General features: G+C 38.6%; 1 protein-coding gene across 7 annotated transcripts in view; it reads left to right on the top strand.

Moving 5' to 3' along the window:
• Positions 1-3,524: 3,524 nt before the first annotated feature.
• The window catches only part of cdk14 (cyclin-dependent kinase 14), a 953,540-nt gene continuing 932,467 nt past the window's right edge, over positions 3,525-24,597 (top strand). For 4 of the 7 annotated variants that reach the window (XM_041183640.1, XM_041183641.1, XM_041183642.1 and 1 more), the window contains exons 1-2: positions 3,525-4,042; positions 4,532-4,563. In XM_041183640.1, the coding sequence (XP_041039574.1) occupies positions 3,952-4,042; positions 4,532-4,563 (123 nt within the window). In that variant the 5' untranslated portion in view covers positions 3,525-3,951. The remainder of the gene's footprint in view (positions 4,043-4,531; positions 4,564-24,597) is intronic. The other 3 variants (XM_041183644.1, XM_041183647.1, XM_041183645.1) reach the window with 2 other exon arrangements.

The following is a 24,597-nucleotide window of genomic DNA, read 5'->3' on the forward strand; positions in this document are numbered from 1 at the left end:
AAGATCCTTTGATTCTCCTAACTCATTGTGAAATACATTGTCATATTCCCTATTAACTCAGGAACTCGTCCTGTTCTCACTTGAAATATTTTTGATCAGTTGAACTTAATTTTTTTTTTTAACCAGTCCCAGTCCAGAAGATTAGGTCCTTCACCTGTTACAATTATAACTGGAAGCTGGGCTGTCCACTGCCAATAGGCCACAGGTACTGTGCCTTTTACCTGTATTGACTCTCCAGTGTATGTCTTCAGTTGAGCTGTGGTTTGCTCCAGATTCAGTGGCTGGATACCTTCATTTAAGTATTTAAAAGTGTGTTCTCCCACCACTGTGGTCGAGGCTGCCATGCCTACCTCCATTACCACAGACTTCCCATTCACTTGAAGGGTGGTTGTTATTTGTTCAGTTTTTACTGCTTTGTCACTGTATAAGGAATAGATATTAGTATCAGCAGCTTCTGGTTCTGTTATATTGTGAACTTCAATCGTCTTGGTCTGCTGTCTGATTAACTGTCTTGATTTTGTCCTGCATTACTTTATTATGTGCCCTTTTTTGTGGCAGTAATGGCATTCTGCCTCCTTAAATCTGCAGGTTTCCGGTACATGGTTGCCCCCACATCTGTAACAGATTAATTTCTGAATTGCTGCTAAGATGCTTCCACTATACCTTTTTGTTTTTTGAGCAGCAGCTTCACTGTTTACTCTCTGGTTTCTGCACCATGCCCAGTGGTAGGTTTTTGCCCCAACTGAAGAAAGACGTCATGTTGCACACTTTGTAAAGCCTGCGAGTCCCTCTCAGCACTCTCCATTGCTAATGCAATTTCCATGGCATGCTTCAAATCAATGTTAACTTCTGCAAGCAAATGGCGCTGAATGGCGTCATCATGAACGCCACAAACCGACCGGTCCTGCAAATGTCATTGAGTGTGTCTCTGAAGTTGCAGTGATCAGTCAACTGCTTCAACTCCACTATATAAGTTGCAATGAACTCTCCCGGGGCCCAGACTCTGGAGCTGAACTTAAATCTCTGCATAATTACCAATGGCTTCAGCTGAAAGTGCATCTTCATGAGGTCTACCAGCTCATTAATAGATTTAGAATTGGGCACGTTCGGGGCCATCAGACTGCAGATGAAGTTATTTGTCTTGCTACCACAGACACTTAAAGAACTGCTTTCAGCTTCTCTGCTGTTATTTCATTCGCCACAAAATAAGAACCTCGATGCTCTACAATGTGGTTCCAGATTTCCATGGACAAGTCATAAGGGTTGATTCTGCTGAAAAGTGGCATGACTGGTGAGCATACTTTTCTTTCTTTCCTTAAGAGTTGATGTACTCACACTCACAAAGCACGATGCAGCATCGGAGTTATTTATCCTCGTTGTCAAATGTATGAGGACTTTATGTACCGAACAGGTTTCTTACTTGAAATAGATAACTTTATTACAGAGCTCTTTGAGAAGCTACGTGCTTGAACCAGGTCCACAACTAGAAAACTCCGCTCCTAAAATTACCAGCATTTAAGGCCCATTTGTCAGTACAATCACATGACCCTTAAAGGCAGTAGGAAAGGTTATATCTACAAACATTACACATGTCCTTCTATTTTGTAAAAGAAAACCTCAGTCTTGAGATAAATCATTCTAACAATCACATAGAAACAGATTTGTGGAGCTGAAAGTAGCTAGAAACCCATCTCCTAGATTACTTTTTCAACACCAATAGTACAGTGATCAACAATTCTTAAAGCAACTATTACATCAGAAAATTTCCTCCAGGAATATATTGGGAGAGGACCAACATACTCAAGCATAAAGTAAAAAATGTTCATTTTGATTGAAAGTTCCTTTGAAGCCTGAAATAAACATGTAAAAAGGAAGTAGACATGAATATTGAAGATGTCCCTCAGAAGACAATTTTTAGAAAATCAAATTAGCAAGAGGAAACTAAATGAGGTCAATATGCTTTAGAATTGTATAATTGTTAGGAAAATTTTGAAATTAAGCATGTTTGACACAAAATGTAGTACTAGGCTGGAAGTGCACTTTGATAAGAGCCAAAAAGTATCCAGTGAAGTTACCTCTGTATGAAAACTTTGTTGAAAAGGAAATTGATATGATTTTATAATATCCTTGAAACATAACTACTAGTACACCCAATATACTGCAGATTTTAGGATTCAATCTCTCTTTGGTTGTATTAATTAAATAAATCCTTATTGGCAATTTATTAAGTGTGACCAATCAGGTAATAAAGATCATTAGATTCCCCAAAACAGAAAAATGTGCAGAATATTGGCCCCATAGAAACTTACAGAGCTTACCCATGTCAAATAAAAGGCTTTGATACTCTATGGCCTGGTTAACCACTTTATGATTGAATTACGATGCTGATGATGAGGTAATTTGCAGCCTCGAGGAAATGTTGGCCTTGTGAACTTTTCCCCTGCCTATCCTCCAGTCAATTCTGTGATGGTTGTCTGTGGTTCATTTGCGGGACGGGGAACGAGAATGGCGGATACAATTAGTAAACAGTTGAGTTTTAATACGTATTTGGTATACACTTATCTATAAAGGCTATTTGAAATCTAGCAACACCGAAAATATCACAGTGCATCAATGAATCAGATACGATTTAAAAGTTATTAGAAATGGAACAAAATGTAGTCAGTGTGCTGAGATTTTTTTTTCTCAACATTCCCCTTGTCTCTCAATTGGATAAAAAAACCTTGTATTTGCACCTTAGCATTGGAAATATGACTTGAGACAACTGTCTGTTGAACTTGAATAACAACTTAAATTTGGATCGTTTCAGTTGTTTTAAAACACTAGATTAAATCACGTACCCAAACCAGGGTGGAGTGGGGTCGAATGAGGATGCCGAGCAGGTTATAAACTGCCACGACAGAGTGAACATAGCAAGAAGGAAACGCCGAGAAGTGATTTCTCGCTGTTTGTGTTCATGCAGTTATGTTGTGGAGCATTAGCATCGTTAGCTTATTACACAATTTAAATCTTTCTTGTTTCGAGGGTGTTGTTACTGCTATTATTATCAAGCTGGCTGCAGGCTACTTTCTTATAGCTGTAATTTTTATTCGAGCACGGATGTCAATAACCGTGATGTCATCAAATTAATTAGGTTGAGCCATTCACTAATGTAAAAAAACGGAGATGATTTGCAACAGAAGGCTTGAGTCGGAGAGGTTTTATGTATAGTTTATTAACACATTTAATAAGCACCATATCCGTTCTAAGCAAACTATTAAATTATTTCTCATCTAGTTAGATGGTAAGCCGAATCGTTTTCAACTGAACAATGTTTCTCTCCACTGTGCCAAACAGTTTAACAAAAAAAGAGAAATATCTGGGTGGCAACCTACTCTGGGAGCCCCGCATCCTCAGAGAGAAGGCGGGGCTGCAGATCGATGGACATTACACTTTGTCCATAGAGAAAGCAGTGGGCTGTGGCAGAGATCCAATCGGATGAGAGGGGGGCGGGAACGGGAGCGGGAGCTGAAGTGCCTCTGACTTGTGCAGAAAATGACAACCAGTGCAGCGTAGGTTTGAGAGACTGACTTGCCACTGCCGACTCAGGGCTGAGAGCGGTTATCATTCAAAACTAAATCTCTTCACATTGCCTTTCCGGCTTTCTTGTTCGAAGTACAGAACGATTTTTTTTGCAGCATCGCTTATCTTTGTTTTAGTGGCGCGCCAAGAATTCGAGGGGAAACTCTCTGGGATTTTAACTTGTAGAAAAACGCCGAGGGGCTGTGAACACACTTCCTGTGTTTGACAGAAGGATGGGGGGAAGCCTTCAAACTTAAGTCCACCGTCTTCCGTCTTTCATTTACTGCTATTTATTTTAGGGGGACAAATATTTTTCTGCCCCATTGTGACAGTTTCTGCCAGGTACCGACGAGAATCCAGAGATAGAGAGATTGGACCATTTTGTCGAAGATGTGTGACATGATTTCAGAGCAGTCGACTGAGAAAATCGGCAGAATGAAGAAGTTGAGAAGAACTTTATCTGAGAGTTTCAGTCGTTTGGGTGAGTGTATTAATTGCTGCAGTTAATTTTTAAACCAAATGGTGAAATTTAATATTTTTCGTTTGCCGGAAAGTGTGTCCATTATTAGCTCAAAAATGTCCATTGCCCGTTGGGTTTTTTTCGTCCCTTAACAAAAAGAAACACTTTCACCGAGGTAAAGCTAGCTGGCGCAGTAATCACAGTGTTTGCTTTTATGCTGTACTAGTTTGTAAGGCAAGCTGCTGATGTACTCCAATAAAAAGGAAAACTATTTAAGATATTCCAAACGTTTTTATAAACTCAGATCCTGCAATACCGTTAATAAAATGCTTTGCATTATTTATATGTGTAAAAGAAAGTTATTAATGTATAAAAAAATCGAGGATCAAACTGTTCTAACAGCAATTTTACCCATCCAAGTACTGGGCATAAAGTGAGTGTAGGATGACTGGGAGGTCACTTACAAACTATATGTAAATGTATCATGTTTCTGTTTCTCTTTTATTTAAGCCTTGAAGAAGGATGACAATAACTTCGATGAGGTAAGATGCGCACAAAATGTGTTCGTGTTCATGTATATTGTACTGAATTGAAGTTACTGCCCTGGTTACAATCATTTTTCTTTGGGATACTGGGTAAGGCGCACTCCCCTTTTACCCCTTTTACCTTTTGTGACCGGTTCAAATCCGGATCATAGTCTTCTTACCTGAAATGATTTAAGGGCAGTTTGAATCCATGTCAGATGTTTCCTCGGATGAATCTTTTTCATTCAGTATCTAGCCATGCTTTAGTTGGCTTGGGGATGTTGGGTGTTGATATACTGGTCAATTTGAATGCATTAAAAAGTCACTTTCTTCCCTGGGTTTTGGTGTTATAACCTAATCCTGGACCAGTCTGATTGCAAATAATAATATTGGTGCCCAAGATTTTAACAGAGTAATGGTCTACAGAATTGATTGTGGGTGAAAATGGGACCAAACCTGAATTGTATGTGAACTAAATGATATAAATAAGGTGGTAGAAGGCTTGTAGTGGAATGGGTATTCCTGTGTGTGCTCTAAATGTCCAACTGTCATTCTTCTAAGGAGAGGATGAAAAGGATGAATTTGAATCTACACTTCTGAAATAAAAGCTCAATCTGTAAAGCTTGTGCCACTGCTCGCAATTGTTAACATTTTTCTCCATCTTTATAGAGAAGTAAACAAGTGGTAGAATATCATCCTTAATTGAAATATTTTCACACAGAAATTGGGAAGCTGATTAAGATAGTTGTTACAGTGTAAAACAGTTTGTGAATAAATAGAGAAGGATCAACAATAACTTTTTTGCTCAATCTCCAATGAGTGCAAAATATAGCTGCTGGAAAACCATGTTTTCATCCTTGAAATAGATTAAAGTTATGACAGTATTCTTCAGTATATTGTTCCACACTGAACGAATTAACATTAAAACCTGCAATTAGGAAAAGTATCAAATGAAGATATTAATCTGCACATAAGCAATTCTGCACAAGACTGGGTTTCATTTAAATTATTGCTTTATTCCATTAACATGCATTGCACTGAGTGTCTATGCTGAGCTCAGGAGGATAGCCGTAATAAATTCACACCTTGTGGTGATGGGTTGTGGTACTTGCCAATCAACCTTAATTTATTTCTGATATTTGCTGTTAACCTAGTCGGGACTCAACATGTGCTTATCAGTTGTCTACTCTCTTTTTGGCTGGGGTTAAGGAAGGCAAATAAACAGCATCTGTTTGGGGTGATGATGGTTCTAGGGTGATGTGGTTGTCAATAGAAGACTGGTATGCAGAGTTAAAACCTGATATTGGATCTAGGCAGGTCTGCAGTACTCCAAGGGAATGATGACTGATCAGCCACCTAGGTTTGTTAATGGAACCTTTTTGGGGGGTGGGGTAGACATGTTACTTGGCAGGATTCTTTGTTTTCGGATGCAGTTAAGCCTGAAACTTGATGATTTATTGGGTGGTCATGATCATTAGTGCTTGGGAAAATGGAAACTCAATGGATTTCTTAGTAGTTTGGTTTAATTCTGGTGAATGACGCATGATCAAAAAACAAAAGCTTTTTGGTTTGCCTGATCTGAAATTAAAATGTGTAAAAAAAAAAAATAAATAAAAGGTGGTGACTTGGGACAGCATTGGGAGAAATTGACGCCACAATACATAAAATAAGTAATCTCCCTGCATTTGCTGTAAAAATTCAAATTTGTTTTGGATGGAAAATCTGTCCAACATTAATTTTGTAAAATAATTGATTTGAACAGTGAATTTGTGTTGCAGCTCTATTAATAGCTCATGTTGCAGGTGTTTTGTATTATTAATGATCAAACTCATTTAAATTTCACACCTAATTTGTCACATGTAAATGAAATTCAAATTTGAATTTGATTTGTTACTATTACGAAGCCACAAAGGACGCTCGGAACTTTAGATTTGTTAAATTATATTTTTGTGTTTAAAGGTGTATATGTTATACAAAGTACAATCCTTTAGTGTATTAATTTTTTCAACAGAGCCAGTGATGCTCTGAAAAATCTACTTTACAAAAACTCATTGGGCAAAGTGTTATTTTCCTGCCTACCAAAATCTTGCATTGTTTGAGAATGGAATGTTGTATCAGATGTTTCCATGCACTCTTAAAGTCGTAATTGTGAAACCACTTCTTAAAAAAAAAAGATTGATGGGTCCTGAAAAATGTCAATCTAAGCACGGGGTTAATTTTCCCTTTTTCAGTATTAAGGAACAAAGGAGTTGGACATTCAGGCCCTGCTCTGCCGTTCAACTGGTTGATCTTCCACTTCAACACCAACTTGCTATGCTATCCTCATCCCTTGATGTCATTGGTATCTAGAAATCTATCGACCTCTGCCTTGCTTTGAAAGTACTCAATGATTGAGCCTCTACAGGCCTCTAGAGTAGTGAATTCCAAGGATTCACCACCCTCTGACTGAAAAAAATCCTCATCTCGGTCCTAAATCTTATTTACTTATTTAATCTTGGCCTACCTCTTATTCGGAGTCTCCCCTGGTTCTAGACCAGGGGGAACATCCTTCTTGCATCTACCCTGCCAAGCTCTGTAAGAATTTGGTATACTTAAATGAAGTCATTTCTCATTGTTCTAAACTCTAGAGAATACAGTCCCATTTTCCTCAATCTCTCATAGGACAACCTGCCATCCCAAGGATTAGTTTGGTGAACCTTTGTTGCACTCCTTTTATGGATAGTATATCCTTTCTTGGGTAAGGAGACCAAAACTGCACACAATACTCCAGATATAGTCTCACCAGGGCTCTATACAACAATACTTCCTTCTTCCTGTACTCAAATCCTCTTGCAATAATGGCTAACAAAGAACTTGTCTTCCTAATTTACTTGCTGCACCTGAATGTTAGTTTTCAGTAACTTATGAACAAGGGCATCCAGGTCCCTTTGGGCATCAACAGTTGCCAATCTCTCACCATTTAAAATGCTTTGTATTTTTGTTTTTCCTACCAAAGTGGATAACTTCACATTTTTCTACGTTATATTCCATCAGCCATGTTCTTGCCGACTCACTTATTCTGTCTAAGTCTCCTTAAAGCCTCTTTGTATCCTTCTCACAACTCCCATTCCCACCAAGTTTTGTGCCAATAGCAAACTTGGAAATATTTTTGGTCTTTGGTCCCCATGTCCAAATCATTGATTATAGACTGTGAACAGCTGGGGCCCAAGCACTGATCCTTGCAGTACCTCAGTAGTTACAGCCTGCCAACCTGAATGATCCATTTATCCATACTGTTTTATTGGGTACATTGGGAGTAGGTTATAGTATGTCTTTTTAAAAGGATGTTTTCTCTGCAAACTTGTTAAACAGTCAGTACTGAAAATTGTCTAATAATTTTTTCATAAACACTGATTATCTAATTATTGCTGAATCAGTGTGAAGCAAGCAATTTGTTTCAAACCTTGTGCAATATTTAGAGGTAATAACCAGCAGTATATAGAAGTTGCTGCTGATTGCCTCTTGTTCTAAAAAGCATGACTCGTGGTTCCTTTTCAGTGAATAAACCCAAAAGAGAGGGAGTAATACAATCTTATGGTGCTTCAGATCTGTACCTTCTTCTTTCACATGACAGATGATCTGTGCATGATGCATTCAAGGAAAAGCCTAAATTTTGGTTCAAAACAAGGCTGTTCTTTGTATTGTATGTGAAAATTATGCAAATTTGAACAGCATGAAATGTGTACCCACGACAAGGCCTTGCATGTGGTGACTATAGCAACTTACTATCTAAACTGGCAAAATAAACACAATTTGAAAAAATCTTTTTATGGCATATTAATATTTTTTATATGGAAAGTATGTAGTGTAATAATTATATGTAATAATGAAAAACATCCAAGAGTTGTACTATTCACTTTTCAATATTACAGTACAGAATTTAAATGATTGTGCTGTACTTCAGGCTTGCTGCCTCCATATTTAATACAAGTTAGTGGCCATGTGAAAGTATTACTTTTTAATTTTATTTGGTGTCCACTATTCATTTTAGAAAAGACCCATAACAACAATACAATGAAGTGGTACAGTTAATATCAAACTCTAAGTGTTGGGAGCTTTGTTTGTAAAGGAAAGGGTAACTGATCTAATTAAAACTTCAGACACGTTCCAGAATATAGTTAAAGTTCTGTACTGTAGAGGTTTGTTGCATTAGTGGTTAGGGAAGTGTCCAAAAACAGGTTTTATAGAAGGGGTGATTTCGATGGGATTTTTTTTTATGGTTCAGTCTGTCAGTTAGGGGTCATTGATATACGTTTGGTACATGGATCGCATTGATATATTTTAGGGAAAGCAGTTGCTAATTTCCTCCGGTTAACTAATGGCATTTCTAAAAAAAAAAACTAATTACACAGCTACAATAAAAGCAAAATACTGCGGATGCTGGAAATCTGAATTAAAAATAGAAAATGCTGGAAAAACTCAGCAGGCCTGACAACATCTGTGGAGAGAAACAGAGGCTGGGATTTTCTGGCCCTGTCGTGGGTGGGACGACACCGTGAGCGAGGCGATGCCCCAGCCAGAAGTCCATTGACTTGTGGTGAGACCGGATGATTGTGGTGGCAGGCAGGTGCGGCAAATCCTGCCCAGAGTTAACATTTCGAGTCTGTGACCCTTCTTCAGAGCTACACACAGCTACAATGGTGTTTTAGTTTTGCACAGTTATCCCACTTGTATTTCAGAAGTATTGTAGATCAAAGGAAAATAAATCAAACTTGTCTCAAGAACAACTTCTTCCCCTTTCCACAAATAGCACGATACATCTCAGTGGGCCTATGAACACTCTTGGCATTGGACATACCCTCTTTTAACACTCCTCAGTTGGAGTATCCCATAGGCCTAACTCGTTTTGCCTTCCAAAATGCATTTCTCAACTCATAAAATCATACAGCACTGTAGGAGGCCATTCAGCTCATTATTACTGGCTCTTAAAAGAGATATCAAATAGTCCTATACCCCTGCTCTTCCCCCAAGATGGGTATGTTTTCTTCAAGTATTGTATCCATTTTCTTTTTGAAATTTACTACTGAACCTGCTTTCACCACTTTTCCAGACAGAGAATTCTAGGACTTTTAAAATCATCTATCTCTGGTTCTTTTGCTATTATCTAACTGCATATTCTGGTTGCTAAACTACCTGAGAGTTAAAACCATTTCTCCCTATTTAATCTCTCAAAACCATTCATAATTTTGAACTATTAAATCTTCCCTCAACTCTCTCTGCTTTTAGGAAAACAGCCTAGCTTCTCTGATATCTCCAACATACCTATGTCCCTCTTTTCTTGATGCCATTCTTGTAAATCTTCCCTGCTTCAATTAAATCATAATTTCCAGTAGCCATTCTGTGTGTGGGGCTCTAATCATGTTCGAAGAAATGTCCTTCTATCAGTTGCACTTCACATCCTTTCAGGATTTCTGTGCTCCTTCAAAAGCCTGGGCTTCATTTCTTTCCTAAAGACGCTCTAACTCCCAATATGCTCCTCTGTGCAAATTGGGGGAAGTGTCACCGAAATTAAAACAGAAGAATAAGGAAAAGGAAGTTAAGGTAGGGTTAAAAGCTAAGAGTACACAAAATGGTCAAGTAAGATGGAGAGGAAACACTTAAGTGATCGGTGAATCTGTGATGTTGACACACTTCACCCTGTCTCAGCTCATCTGCTGCTGAAACCCTCGTTTATCCTTTTTTGTTGACATCTGGATTTGACTATTTTGCTGTTCTGGATGGTGTCCCATCTTGCACTCTTTCTCGAAACTTGAGGTCATCTAAACCTTTGTGTTATGGTGTGGCAGATGTATGCTGGGTGGACCAAATCCACAAGGGAAACTTGGTTGTGCTATCAATGGTTTTGCAGTTTGTACTTATTACGAGATATGTGCACTGAATGTAGAAGTAACAAGTTCACCAAGATGTTTAGAGATTTATAAAAATTAAATTAAAATATTTATTAACAAAATATAAAATTTCAAGCACGTAGATAAGACTACAATTACTTAACTACTAATCCCTAATTAACCTGACCCCTAGTTACTCCCTTTTTAAGGCAATGGTCCAAAATAGATTTTAGATTTAAAACAGCGCCTGCAAGTTAAGGCAATACCCACTTGATAGTAGAATTCCAAATGACTTTCCCCAACTTCAGTTTTGTTTATATAGCAAACTTATGCACAAATGCTGGAGGCTTCATTGGGGCTATATCGCACACCCCTGTTAGATCTTACATGGCCGTCCAAACACAGCCTTTCGTTCACCTTTATGTATGTTTATCTCTTTTTAATATATAAATTCTATTGTTCTATATGTCTTTGAAACTGTTTCTTCCTCCCAATATAAAAACTTGCGTGCTGCCAATATATTGACAATAAACTTTGGGGAAAAATAAACACATTCCTTAGTCTTGCCTATCTGGCTAGTTGTAAATGGACTAAGATCCCTCTGAAATCAAAATATCCCTTCATTTATCTAAAAATGCAAATTTTACACCTTACGTGCTAAGCCAGCATCCATGTTTACTCATTAGCATGTCAAGCACCTACCTTTTTGATTTCAAACTTGCAGTCTACTTGACTTCAAGTGTAATTAAATCACACGCAGACCCAACTATACCTACCCACAAAAGCCTACTTCACAATAAACCAGATAAATATTCTGAAAATTATTATACTTTAATCACACTTTGGTCACATCCTAACTCTCTCAACTCCCACTCAGCAACAGCCCTGTGCTCACTGACCTGCATTGATTATTGGTCCTGAAACACCTCAGCTTTAAAGTTTTCATCTTTGTATTGAAATCCCTTCATGGCTGTCCCCTCACTAGCTTTGTAAGCTCCTCCAGACCAACCACCCTTAGATATATTTACTCCCTCTAAGATTCTCGGGTGCACAACCATACACCCATCAGGAGGATGCCACAATGGACAAACTGGCCACACATGGTCCCTTTCAGATGCATGCTGGCTATGCAGCAATCTTAAAGATAACATGCAATGCAACAAGTGGGTCACAAACAATTAGAGATTAGAGGGAAAGTTGTTTGAGACAGTTTGCCATGTTAAAGTAGTTATATGAATGTAAGTTTCTGTTGTTGCAAAGGAGGAAATGATACAGAAGTGAAGATAATACTACTTCCATATTTGTGGTACCTTGGCTCGTGGAACACTGGTGGTTGAGAACTTTCTGCTTGAGTATATCTCAAAAATCTTGAACAACAGCACAAGTCACTTCTGGGCATCCTCCAGGGATTAATCTTCAAGTTGGTTGAGCAAATCAAATTGGCAAAGGTAACCTAGAGGATGACTTCATGGAGTGTATTCGGGGCAGGCTTTTAGAACACTACATATTCTGGAACTTATCAGGTAACAGTCTATTTTGGAGCTGGCAATGTGTAATGAGAGATTAATTAAAGGCCTCGTAACAGAGGATCCTCTAGGCAACAGTGACCTTAACAGGTATAATTGCACATCCATTCAAGAGTTAGAAATGTGGGTCCATAACTAGTGTCATATCCTTGTAATTGCCTCTAAGTTTATGAACATAGAGTTGGCTAAAGTGGATTGGGTAAATAGGTTAAGTGGTATAATGGTAGAGAAGCAGTAGCAGGCATTTAAGGAGCTATTTAAGAAGGCTCAACAAAGATATATTCCATTGCAATGTACCATGTATGTGGCTAGCTAAGGGAGGTGGCATCAAAGTGAAACAAAAGATGTACAATACTGTGAAGATTGGTGGTAGACCAGAAGATTGGGAAAGCTTTAGATATCAGTAAAGGGTGATTTTTTTTTTAAAAAAAGAAGAAATTGGAGAGAAGAATAGCAAGAAATATAAAAACAGACAGTAAAAGTTTCTACAAGTATATAAAAAGGAAAAGAGTAGCTAAAGTGAGCATTGGTCCCTTACAGGGTGAAACTGGGGAATTAATAGGAAGTGACAGAGGCTTTGAACAAATGTTTTATATCCTTCATGATGGACACAAAAAGCATCCCAACATCAGTAGAAGATCGAGGCAAAAGGGAGGGAGGAAATCCAATACTATCATTAGAGGTAAGATAATGGGAATACTGATGGAACTTAGGTCCCCTGAACCCGGGTCTTAAAAGAAGTGGCTGCAGAGATAGTGGTTGCATTTGTTGTAATCTTCCAAAGTTCTCTAAATTCTGGAAAAGTCCCATCGCATCGGAAAGCTGCAAACGCAGCAATCCTATTCAAGAAAGGAGGGAGATGGAAAGCAGGAAACTATAGGCCATTTAGCCCAACGTCTGTCACTGGGGAAAATACTAGAATTCATAATTAATAATAAAACTTACATTTAGGTAGTAGCGAGACATTTAGAAAACCATAATACAATCTGACAGAGTCAACATGGTATTGTGAAAGGGAAATTGACAAATTTATTAGCGGTTTTTTAGGATGTAACAAGCAGGGTGAATAAAGGGGACCCAGTAGCTGTACTGTATTTGAATTTCCAAAAGTGATAAATGTCATGCTAAAGTTTACTAAACAAGATAAGAGCTTATGGTGTTGGGGGTAATATTTTAGTATGGATAGAGGACTGGCTAACTAACAGGAAATAGACATTCTGGGTAAATGGGTCATTTTCACAATGGCAAACCATAACTAATGGAGTGCCACAGATCAGTGCTAGGGCCTCAACTGTTTGTGATTTAAATTAATGGCTTGAGTGAAAGGGCTGACTGTACTGTAGTTAAATTGCTGACTATACAAAGATAGGTGGGAAAGCAGGTTGAGGGCACATGAGGTCTGCAAATGAATATGGATTAAAGAGGTGTGCAAATGGATGGAGATGGAGTCTAACATGGGAAGATGTGAGGTTGTCCACTATGGGGCGAATAGAAAAGCAGAACATTATTCAAGTAGAGACTGCAGAATGCTGAAGTACGGAGAGACCTGAGTGTTGTTATACATGAATCTCACAACTCAGCTTGCAGGTGGTACAAGTAATTGGGAAGACAAGTGGAATGTTGGCCTTTATTACAAGGGAGGGAGGTGGGGTGGTGTTGGAGTATAAAAATAGGGAAGTCTTGCTCCAACTATTTAGGGCATTAGTGAAACCACACCTAGAGTACTGTTTTGGTCACATTGAGGGACATACTTGCACTGGAAGCAGTTCAGAGAAGGTTCACTCAGCTGATTTAAGGGATGAAGGGTTTGTCTTATTTGGAAAGGTTAAGCAGTTGAGCCCTATACCCAATGGAGTTTAGAAGAATGAGAAGCAACCTTATTGAAACTTGACTGGGTAAATGCTGAGAGGATGTTTTCCCTTATGGGGGAATCTAGAACTTTGGGCACAATTTCAAAATACGCATTTCCCATTTAAGATAGCGATGACGAATTTCTTCTTGAGGGTCATTTGTCTTTGGAATTCTCTTCCCCAGCAAGCAATGGAGGCTGGGCCACTGAATATATTCAAGGGTCAGTTGGACAGATTTTTGATTGACAAAGAAGCTGAGTTTTGGGGGGCAGACAGGAAAGTGGAGTTAAGGCCACAATCAGATCAACCACAATCTTATTGAATAGTGGAGCTGGCTCAAACGGTGAATGTCCTACTTTATTCATTCATGGGATGTGGGCTTTGCTGGCTGGGCCAGCATTTATTGCCCATTCCTAGTTGCCTTTGAGAAGGTGGTGGTGAGCTGCCTTCTTGAACTGCTGCAGTCCATGTGGTGTGGGTGCACCCACAGTGCTGTTAGGGAGGGAGTTCCAGGATTTTGACCCAGTGACAGTGAAGGAATGGTAATATATTTCCAAGTTTAGGATGGTGAGTGACTCCTATTTATGTTCTTATATGTATAGTGGGATTCAAAGTGCAAACTTTAAAAAAAAAAGTTGAAAATGTGGCCAGTTTGGAACTATTACCACCCTCTTTCTCATTGGTAGTAAAAGATAATTAGTATTTTGAAATGGTATGAATTACTTCTCTGGCAGAAACTTAAATTGCTGCAAGTTTTAAATGTTGGAGTTCTTGCTTGTCCTTTTTTAATATTATTTCCCCCTCTATCCTGAAAACTTTACTTTATATGTTTCTATTGTTTACTTGGTTAGTAGTCAGAAAAGAGATAAATGCCATTTACAGATCTTCATTTTGAAGTAGCTTTTAGGGTCTGGTTTGATATGTGCTTAATGATAATCCAGGAGCTGACCATTCTGGGTTAAAGCACAAAGTCTGAGCTGTACTTGAGACTGGCTTCAGCAAGTTTTGCTGTGTTCTGGAAGATGGAGCTTGATTTTGGGAACATGTCTGTTCAGAATAATGTGCAACAACTTTATAAATAATATTGAATATAGAAACAAACATTTATTGAAAAAATATCAAGTGAAATCCCAGGTCCAATGATAACTGTCCAGTCACCTACACACACTCGGGGTATGGGGGGGTGTGGGGGAGGTGGGGATGGCACTGGGCTTTGAAAACTGAGAAGTAGCTCTTTCTTTATTTTCACTCTTAGCTGCTGATTGCCTAACTTTGTCCTAACAGTAGAAACTAAGTTTATCCATAACATAAAATCATACATAATTGATAATTATAGACTTGTGTCCTTTCTGCTGGTTAAGAAAATGGAAGTCCAATGCATGAGAAGCTAACTTTTGGTTGTCATTTTGACCTTTGTGCAAATGGATCAACACTTGATCATCCTGCTTTTAATCAAGTAATTGTTCAATATTGAACATGCAGTTAGAGCATTACCCATCAACTTTAGTCTTTGCTTAGGGTTTGATGTCTCAATCTTATTGAGAAATTGGTTTTTGGATTATATTGAATGAGCTGTTAAACACATTTATGTTACCGCAAGGCTCGTATTTGAATCCCTCAATGATCTTACCACATTCTTTCATTGCAGTCATATCCTCTTTTATTCCCTTTAATTCTTCTTCTTGTCTTTTGTGCACTCTCCCTTTTCCCCACCTTTTGAAAGAGAACTATCACCCAAAATCCTTCTGAAAGCTCAGTTTTTGTCCTAAATCATTTGGATTGCATCCCTCCTCAACCCCCTCGTCTCCCTCCTCCTTCGTAATCCATTGCTCAGCATTCATTCCTTTCCTTTACCTAATTTTTTTTCCTGGTGTGTCCCCCTGTAAAGAAAGATTGAACATTTTCTACATTAAAGGTCTTATATAAATGCAAGTGGTTGTTGTTACATCACAGCTGTCCTTTAGGGAAGCATATCCTTGACCCCAGCTATTTTTTTTTAACAACTTTGTGGTTGCCATCAGTAGTGACTTTTTCCCCTAAGTAATTTGTTTTTTGTAGAGAATGGTTAGCTCTCCATTTCCAAAGTAACCTAATCCTCCAAATAAGATATAAATGCACTCATCCAGTGTCAATTTGTATTTTGGAGGAAAAGGAGGAGGAGCAATGGAGGGATGTTTGCCTGCATCAGAGGCAGACACTGCCCACCTGCTGTATTTTCTGACATAGATACGTCTCAGCCTGGAAATGTATGTGTCAGTGACCCTTCTGAAATGACTATACAAGTTTTGGGTTAGTAGATTGTCTAATGCAGTTGTTTGTCTTCTGCTGTAAGGACACTTGCAGCTGACATGAGAAACAAAGCTGACGCTGCCAATAGCAGTAGCGGTCAGTTGTGGTGCCAGGTTGTCGTCTGCCACCTTCCAGGTATCTGATGCAAAGGTCCCATAGGTAAGGTACAGTAGAGTGGAAAGCAGGACACCCTTTCTTTCTATTGCCTTGTTATGCTTGACTGCTATCTCATCAACCATCAAATGGTAGGGGTAAGGTGTTGTGGGCACAGTTAAGGCGGTGATGTTTGGAGCTTTTCACTGCTCCATCACATGGTCACATAGTGTTTAGCTCCTTCGAGATTTATTGTGCCAGATACTTAGTTAATCAAACAACTTTTCCGAAGGCTGGATATGCATTGAAAATATTAAAGCCTATACAATTGATGGCAACACTTTTATACCCATTTGCAGCTACTTATCTTTTAAATGGCTGTACCCTTTTTAAATTTACATATCCTTAAAAGCTGTTTGCAAGGGGTGATTTCCTACCCAATCACTTGTCATGACCACGGATTATAGTCCTGAATTACTTATGAACATATTGAATTTTAAGTAAGACGTCCTTTTTTTTTTAAAAAAGGACCCATAAGCAAAAGCTGGCTGAGACTGTAAAGTAACCATTTTTGAAAAATTTCGATGTGGGTTACACTTGAGTAACTAGTCCAGAAAATAATGTCACACCTAAAAAGATGTCGAGGCCTACTCCAGACACAGGATTTAAAAGGAAAAGATGCAATACGTAAATTGAACTGTAATCTCCCGTGTTAGCAGTGATAACAGAGGCTGATAACCATCTCAGCAGAAACCATCCCCTGTTGAGTTATATCCAGGACTGTGGACATGATCTAAGTTGAAAGAAAGCTGTTTCTGGGCAAAAGACATGTTTGTGTTTTCCCTTCCAAGAATACACAAAAGGGGTTAACAATCTAACTGCAATCCTGGTCTCTGTGTGCTAGTATGTTATTCTAGTGTGTGCTGTGAAGATCGCAGCTGAAGAACGTCAACTAGGCATCCCTGCACTTGCAGGTTGAAAAAGTCGCATGCTCACATTGATTCCTATTAAAACATAAATACATTTGGACTAGGAGAAGGGATCCTTTTTAAATTAACCTCATTGTGACTAACGAGGGGGTTAAATAAAGATGGGGAGCCAGTTGATCATCCCTACTCACCTGGGAGCATAACAATTTGGGAGAACCTCTCCTGGGGACTGGTCGTAACACAGCCCCTGGTGAGTTGAGCGCCAAGTCCAATATGTATTGTGAGTTAACTCATGCAATGTAGATGAAGCTGACTCCATAAAATCAGGCAGGGTTGGTACTTTTACTGACTTCCTAACTAATGAATGTACTATTGGAGGTCTAATTGAGAAACTTTATTTTAAATAAAATAAAATCCTATTTTAAAATTGCAACACATTCAGTTGTTCCAAAGCAGCTTTGGGTTGCGTTCCTTGGTCACAGAAATAAGGGTGCTGAGTTACTGGACTGCAGTTATTAATTAATGAATTAATTAACATAAAACTGCGGCAGTCGGGGGATAGCATCATTTTGTGTGTGTGCTTTGAGTCACTATTGATCCTGTCTGCTACTAACAAAGATGATTTTCAATTTATTTTAAAATGTTTCAGATGAGGAAGCCTGAAGCAGAGTAGCTTGCATTTGATAGAGAAAATTAAATTGTCTGGGAAAATTACTTACTGTTGCACAGTATATTAAATGTTTATTATGTCTTGCTGATGTTAAAAAGTACAATTCTGATACATAATTATTTAAATATTTTCCAGATTAGTTTTCTACTAGAATTTTTCACCATCTGCAGAATAACAATTTAACCTTTAATTTGGCATTTGATCAAGTTCAAAATAAGATACCTCTTTTAGTAAAAACACTGGATAACGGTCAGAACAGTGATCTGTCAAATATTCTTAGTTGTTGATTTTAAAAATTTCCTTCAAGCAACTAAAACTGGCACAGTTTTAGGACGAGGAAGAGCTTAAGGAATGTCAGCACTCCCTTGTGATTGTTGCAGCAAAAATGTAGGGAATTTGAACCACAGATGAAAGATAATCTTTCTATGGTTGCATATTTGTAGCTTAAACTTGGTTAAGTTTGAGCTGAGGCTGCAGTTTCAGCAATATTTCTCCTTTTATAATCATGCACCAAAACTTGCAAGCTTCTACCAGTACAGCTGTCCAGTCATGTTGCTAGAAGGTGCACAGTAACAGTCTGAATATTACTATTCTTCCTAATTAACTTTTAGCTCTTTCATCCTTAATGGAAATTCCACGCAGGGGCACAGTTCAGATCTGCAACTCATATGGGTTGGATTGTAGTGACAAATCTACTCTTGTGATGCAGTTCATTTGATGCTCTGGTTGAATAACTGCAGTTCTGTTCCAGGGATTTCTGAACTCTTTAAGACTCCAAACTGCAGTGAGATAGTGTTATACAAATGACTAACTACCATGAACTATAATCGAGGAAGTAACCACCCAAGAGAATAGGGTATTCACATAGCAAACAAAATTGGTGTAAAGGATGCTCTGAATGGGAGACTGAACATCGACTTTGAAAGCTTGTTTCATAATGTTCAGGTTGCCCTCCTCTGATCAATTTCAGAGGGTAGTTCAGAGTTAACCACGTTGCTGTGGAACTGGAGTCACATATGTACTAGTTCAACTAATTTCCTTCCCTAAAGGATACTCTTTTCTTCCTTTCCAAATGTTATTTAATTAAATGAATTTAAATTATCCTGCAATCATTTTGGGATTTGAACTAGTGTCTGTAGATCATTAGTCCAGACCACAAATGAGCAGGAGTAGCCACTTAACCCCTCACTGTCCCATCATTCAGTGAGATCATAGCTGATCTGTGACCTAACTCCATATATCTGTCTTTGATATACCAAATTTTAGCTTTTTAAATTCCAGGGAATACATCACCACTTTATGTAATTTGCACTCCTTTTAATCCTTGAAGTCCAGGTGGTGTTCTGGTAAATCTATGCTGCACTCCCTCCAAGACCAATACATCCTTTGTAAGTTGTAGTTCCAGAACTGCTCGCAGAATTCTTGGTGAGGTTTAACTAGTGCTTTGTGGCTGAAGTATAATTTCTACCTCCTTGCATTTTAGTCCTCTAGATATAAAGGCTAGTCTTTTTAATCATTTTCTGTACATGTTCATGACATTTTAACTATGTACCAGGACCTCCACTGTTTCTGTTTCCCATTTAGAAAGTACTGTAAGCCTTTTAAGATCCAAAGGAGATGGCCTCACATTTTCCTGCGATAAAATCCATGTGCCACAGTTTATCCATTCAATATCTCTGTTAATCTATCAATATCTCTTTAATTTCATGCTTCCACCTACACTGTTCACAATGCTGCCTATCTTTGTGTCTTTTGCAAATTTTGATATGTGGCCTTCTATCCCAACATCTATGTTGCTAATGAATATTGTGAATAGTTGAGGCCTTAACCACTTGCAGGTCACACCCTGCCAAGTACATTACATTACTTGCTCATGCCTATTATTCCTACTTTCTATCTGCTTCAACTTCAGCTAATAGTCTTTTAAGGTATTTTATCAAATTTTAAATGACCTTCCAGAAGGCATATCGTCCACACGTTTCTCTCAATTACTTCAGCCACCCTTTAAAATTTCAATTGAATTAATCAGGCATGACCTACCCTTAGCAAATCCATGCTGGCTCACTCTCTAATCAGCAGAAAGTTTTTAAGGTGTTCAATCACCCTATCATTAATTTTGCATCCTACCAATTTCCTGTCAACAGATGTTAGACTAACTGATAGTTTCCTGATCTCCCTGTCACCTTTCTTAAATAAAGAATGAAATGCGCAATTTCCTAGAGCACTAGTTCCCAAAATGAGAGAATATAAGTTATAGTAGGACATTTGCAATGTTCTCACCTCTGGATTACTAGTCCACTATTCTGCTGTACCCCTGACACTTATCTGCGTTAAAATGTGCCTGCGCATTTCACCAATATAGGACTCCTGAAGTCTACTACTATCATGCTAACTATTACAGTGAACATTTTGTATCATCTACAAACTTCAAAATTATACTCCCTAATCTCAAGTGAATGTCATTTGAGGTAAGTTAAAAAAAATAACATTTGAATACATTTATATATTTTTACTTTGCTGCAATGGTATTCTGAATAGAAAGAAATGTTTTATCTGTTCATGATCTCATTATCATTATAGTTGACCCTTAGATCATCGTAACTTCCTGTTGATGTGATTCTGACACTTGTTAGCCAACAAATCAGTGATTGATTTATGAAGATATAGTTTCCCCAATGTGTGTCAGTTGTGATCTAGTCACTAGTTTCTGTTGTCCTTTTGAAATGGCCCTTTTGTTCAAACTGCTTCACAGTGCTTGATGGCTTGTTTTAAAAAAAAGCTTTGCCCTCATGAGTTAGATGGCAGTACTTCAGCTTGACTCCCCTGGCTTCTGTTATCATTTGATCTTGAATGCAGGGTGTGTTATTTCCTGTAATCTGCAGTAGAAAATAACCTTGAGAGAGAAAGTTGGCTGGCATTGCAGAGACAAGTGCGTGCCTTAACTGGGAGGACCAGTGCTGACCAGTAATTGGGCCTTTGACCTTGGTTCAACAGTTGGATAAGCTGCTGGTGCCTGTTGTGCCTCCACAAACTGGTGCACAAACTGAATTATTGGCCCTTATTTTGCTGCCAAATTAATAGTGAGTTTAATGGTGCTCATTGAAGTTGATGTGTAAATTGCCCAGCAACTTGTGGCGAGGAAAAGAGACCCTGTGAATTGTATAGTTTTGTCGGGGCGGGAGGAATGACAGCTCACCCCTCAACCTCCTGTGAGTTGTATGCAATTGCTGTGTTTATGCATTATTTTGCATTAAGCTTTCCACAAACAGTTAGGGCTGCTACTTGATAGCTGATTAAATGAGATTTATGTTCCTTCTATGCCACTCAACCTCTCCAGCCCAGAAAGGGCATAATTTAGACCATGGAGCATCACTTCTATGGGAGTAAATTAAGAGATTTTTTTAGAAAAAATATAAAACAAGATTTTTTTTTTTCTTTTACTTTCTATCTTATTTTGTTTTGATCCCATCTTTATTTCACTTCCTTTCCTTGATATGAATCTAATTCATCCAATTCCCTGTGGTTCCATTGATTTTTCAATCCTTAGTTCTCATTGACTGAGGAGATAAGCTGTGTGCCCCATCATTTACCAAGGATCTTGGTGCCTGACTTCTCTCATTGTACCTCCAACACTTTCAGTAACTTGTGGAACAAAAATGTTGGAGCTGAAGGGAAGAAGTCTGACAAGGGGACACTGGAAGATGCCCTCTCCAGCAAAGCCTGGATCAGTATTGGGCCACTTGTTTCATTGGCAGCAACGCTATGTGCTGGGATGGGGAAGTGGCAGTGATTAGGAGGCAAATGGTAAGTGCTTTGGTGTCTTCAGTGTACCTACTTTTCCTGATTTTATAATTAGTATTAGTGAGATTTAAAATAAAATTACTTGCATCTTGTTAATAGTTGCAGGGGCTGTTGAGCAATCCTGATCCGAGCAGGCTGCCAACCCATTTTGGTGAGGAGATCTAAAACAGTTATTTCAAACCTTGCATATGTATATGATTGCTTTAAACAGCTGCCTGGATTGCTTGCAAATTCGCTTCTATAAATCTGGCGATGCCCTTAGCAGAGTCTCAGATGGTTTGTGGGATGTTATGTCCTGAAATGATCTGCTCTTGCTCGGTTGTCTGGAAAATGGAAAACAAGGACCAATTTCTACCCCTGCCTGTCGAGATTAGGAAGCCCAATTCAATAAACTTGCCATTTGGAGCATCTGCTGCTGGCAAAACAATTTTGTGAATTCTGTGTACGTTTATTGGGGATATATATATGTGAATATCATAAAGATCTGCTATTGCCATTTCAAGTCGCGCTTTCTTTTGGTTGCATTACATCTGCATGGACAAAATGGCAGAGAATGTGAACAAGCTGCAACCCCCCCCACACCACCACACCACTGGCATTATTTGATGAAGGCAGCTTGGATGTCCTGGGAAAAATACAGAAGGAGAAAAAAAGTAAGAATGTTTTAAACTGAGGGAAATACTCCTCTACACTTGCTGTTGGAAGTGACAGATGATGCCAGTGTTGGCTTTAACATCACAGGAGCAGAGAAGAAAGCTGTCTCATTTGGGAAGAGGTGCCAAAGTAAAGCTGGCCAGAATTTGCCAATTCTAAGTATATGGCTTTAGCACGCAGGCTCCAAGCACTATGTTTTTAACTTGATGCAGTATTGATGACAGGTCATGCAATATGCCAACATAAACTTCAACATGTGCATCTCCATGTTGAATGCAGTGCTTGGCACTCAACTGCTTGATATGTTGCACTTAACATTTCCACCTTGTAATGTGGGACAACCCCTCTTAAACCAGCTTATATTTCCCCTCTCTTCTATTTTTACTTAGTTATGTTGAAGAGCCATACGGGCTCGAAACATTAACTGTGTTCCTCTCTGCAGATGCTGCCAGACCTGTTGAGTTTTTCCAGGTATTTTTATTTCGATTTTTGTTTTGTTTCTTATGAAACTCTTTGGCAGATGTTCTTGAGTCTGACCACACAACCCCTGGTACAAATGAGTGGCTGCCTACCAAATTGCTAAAGGGCAACTGCTCCTGCATTTCCTTCCTCTACAGAAGCTGTTGTTTTCCCTCCCTCCAAGTCTAGGGCACGGGGTTTGAGTGGCTTTGTAGGAGTGTCTGAAGAAACTCTTGGTGCTGAGCAGTTTGCTTAGTACAATGAAATATCACCCATCTGCCAGACTATTGAGGAAAGGAATGGGGGAAAAGTTCTGCATTTCAGAAGAAAAAGCTTTGAAGATTTTTAAAAAAGGAAAAATGAATTTTAGAACCAATAGACAAATGCACATTCAAGCAGTGAAGGTCATATCAGTAAATCTTGCCAGTACTCATTTTGTGGTGGGGAAAAGCTGATGGACTGACCAAGTGAAAGCATTACTACTTAGATCCAGGTCATAGAGAGTAACAGAGTGCCTTAACAATTCTACACGCTAATGCATGTAGCTTAAGGAACAAAAGTAGTGAATTGAAGTGCAAATGCACACTAAAAGGTTGTGACATGATGACAATCGTTGAAACCTTAGCTACAAGGTGGGCATAACTGGGACATAAAGGCCTTGTAATCTGGAATATTTTAGAAATAGAGGCGTAGCAATGTTAATAAGGCACAATATTACTGCAGAAGTGGAATTTATCTGTCAAGGTGAGCAGGCAGTGAATAAACAAATGGGTAGAATTGAGGAATTAAAGAAAATTTGGAAGATTATAGACTTCCTGGTAGTAGGGCCAGTTGGCTCAATAAGTTAGTGTGCTTAAACACAATTGTGGTGGAGGGAGGGGTTCAGTCCCTGTACTGACTGAAGTAATTCTTGGGCCTGCCACTTCTACTTAACCCATTGGAATATCACGGAACCATGATGAACAACCCTTGGACCAGTGAGGATGCTACATAGAGAGAGAGAAAAAGCAGCAGTGATAGTTATAGAATTCATAAATGAGGGGATCAAAGAAACTTGTTGCAACAATGAAATAGTTATAATTGGAGACACCAATTTTCTCACAGACTGGGAGAAGCAAAACAGCTAAAGCCTGCCAGGCAATGGACATGAATGTATATGTGACAACCATCTTGGATTTAACAAGCAGTGAACTTAGTTAATCTTAAAGTAAGGAATATCTTGCTAATAGCGTTCGTAATGTGGAATTCAATGTTAGATTGATGGGGAGAATGGTGAGTCATGAACTAAGCATTAAAAGTTAGGTGGAGCTGACTTTAGAGGGATGAGACAAAAATTGATCACAATAGACTGAGCAAAACTACTTACTAATGAAACTGTGGAAGAACAAAAGGAAGTGTTCAAATAAATATTTGATAGAATGCAAGACCTGTATGTGCCCATCAAGGGCAAGAGCCCTGTGTAATTAAATAACCTTGGTCAACAAGGGAAGTGAAAGATTGTAATGGATGTTGGCTTTTTTTTTGAGAGTTGAAATACAAACAGATAAAAGTTATGTTAACAGCTGTATAGAGCTCTAGTTGTACCTCATCTGGAGTATTGTATTCTGTTCTGGGTGCTTCAGTAAGAATATATTGACCTTTGGAGGGGGTTCAATGCAGTTAACTAGAATGATACTGGAATTGAAAGGTTAAATTGAGGGTCGTTTATAGACTGGACATGTATTCCTTTGCATATAGAAGATTTGCAAAGTGATATGATTGGTGTTTACAGTGGTTAAAGTATTTGTCTCTGCTTCTCTACTCAATTTCTTACAGTTGAAGAGTTCAGAACAATTGGTCATAGCCTTAAAGATCAGAACTAGGCTGTTCAGGGGTCATACCAGAAGGATTTCTTTCACGCTGTTGTACCCACAA

The sequence above is a fragment of the Carcharodon carcharias genome, chromosome 3, assembly GCF_017639515.1.
Source record: "Carcharodon carcharias isolate sCarCar2 chromosome 3, sCarCar2.pri, whole genome shotgun sequence".
Taxonomy (NCBI): Eukaryota; Metazoa; Chordata; class Chondrichthyes; order Lamniformes; family Lamnidae; genus Carcharodon; species Carcharodon carcharias.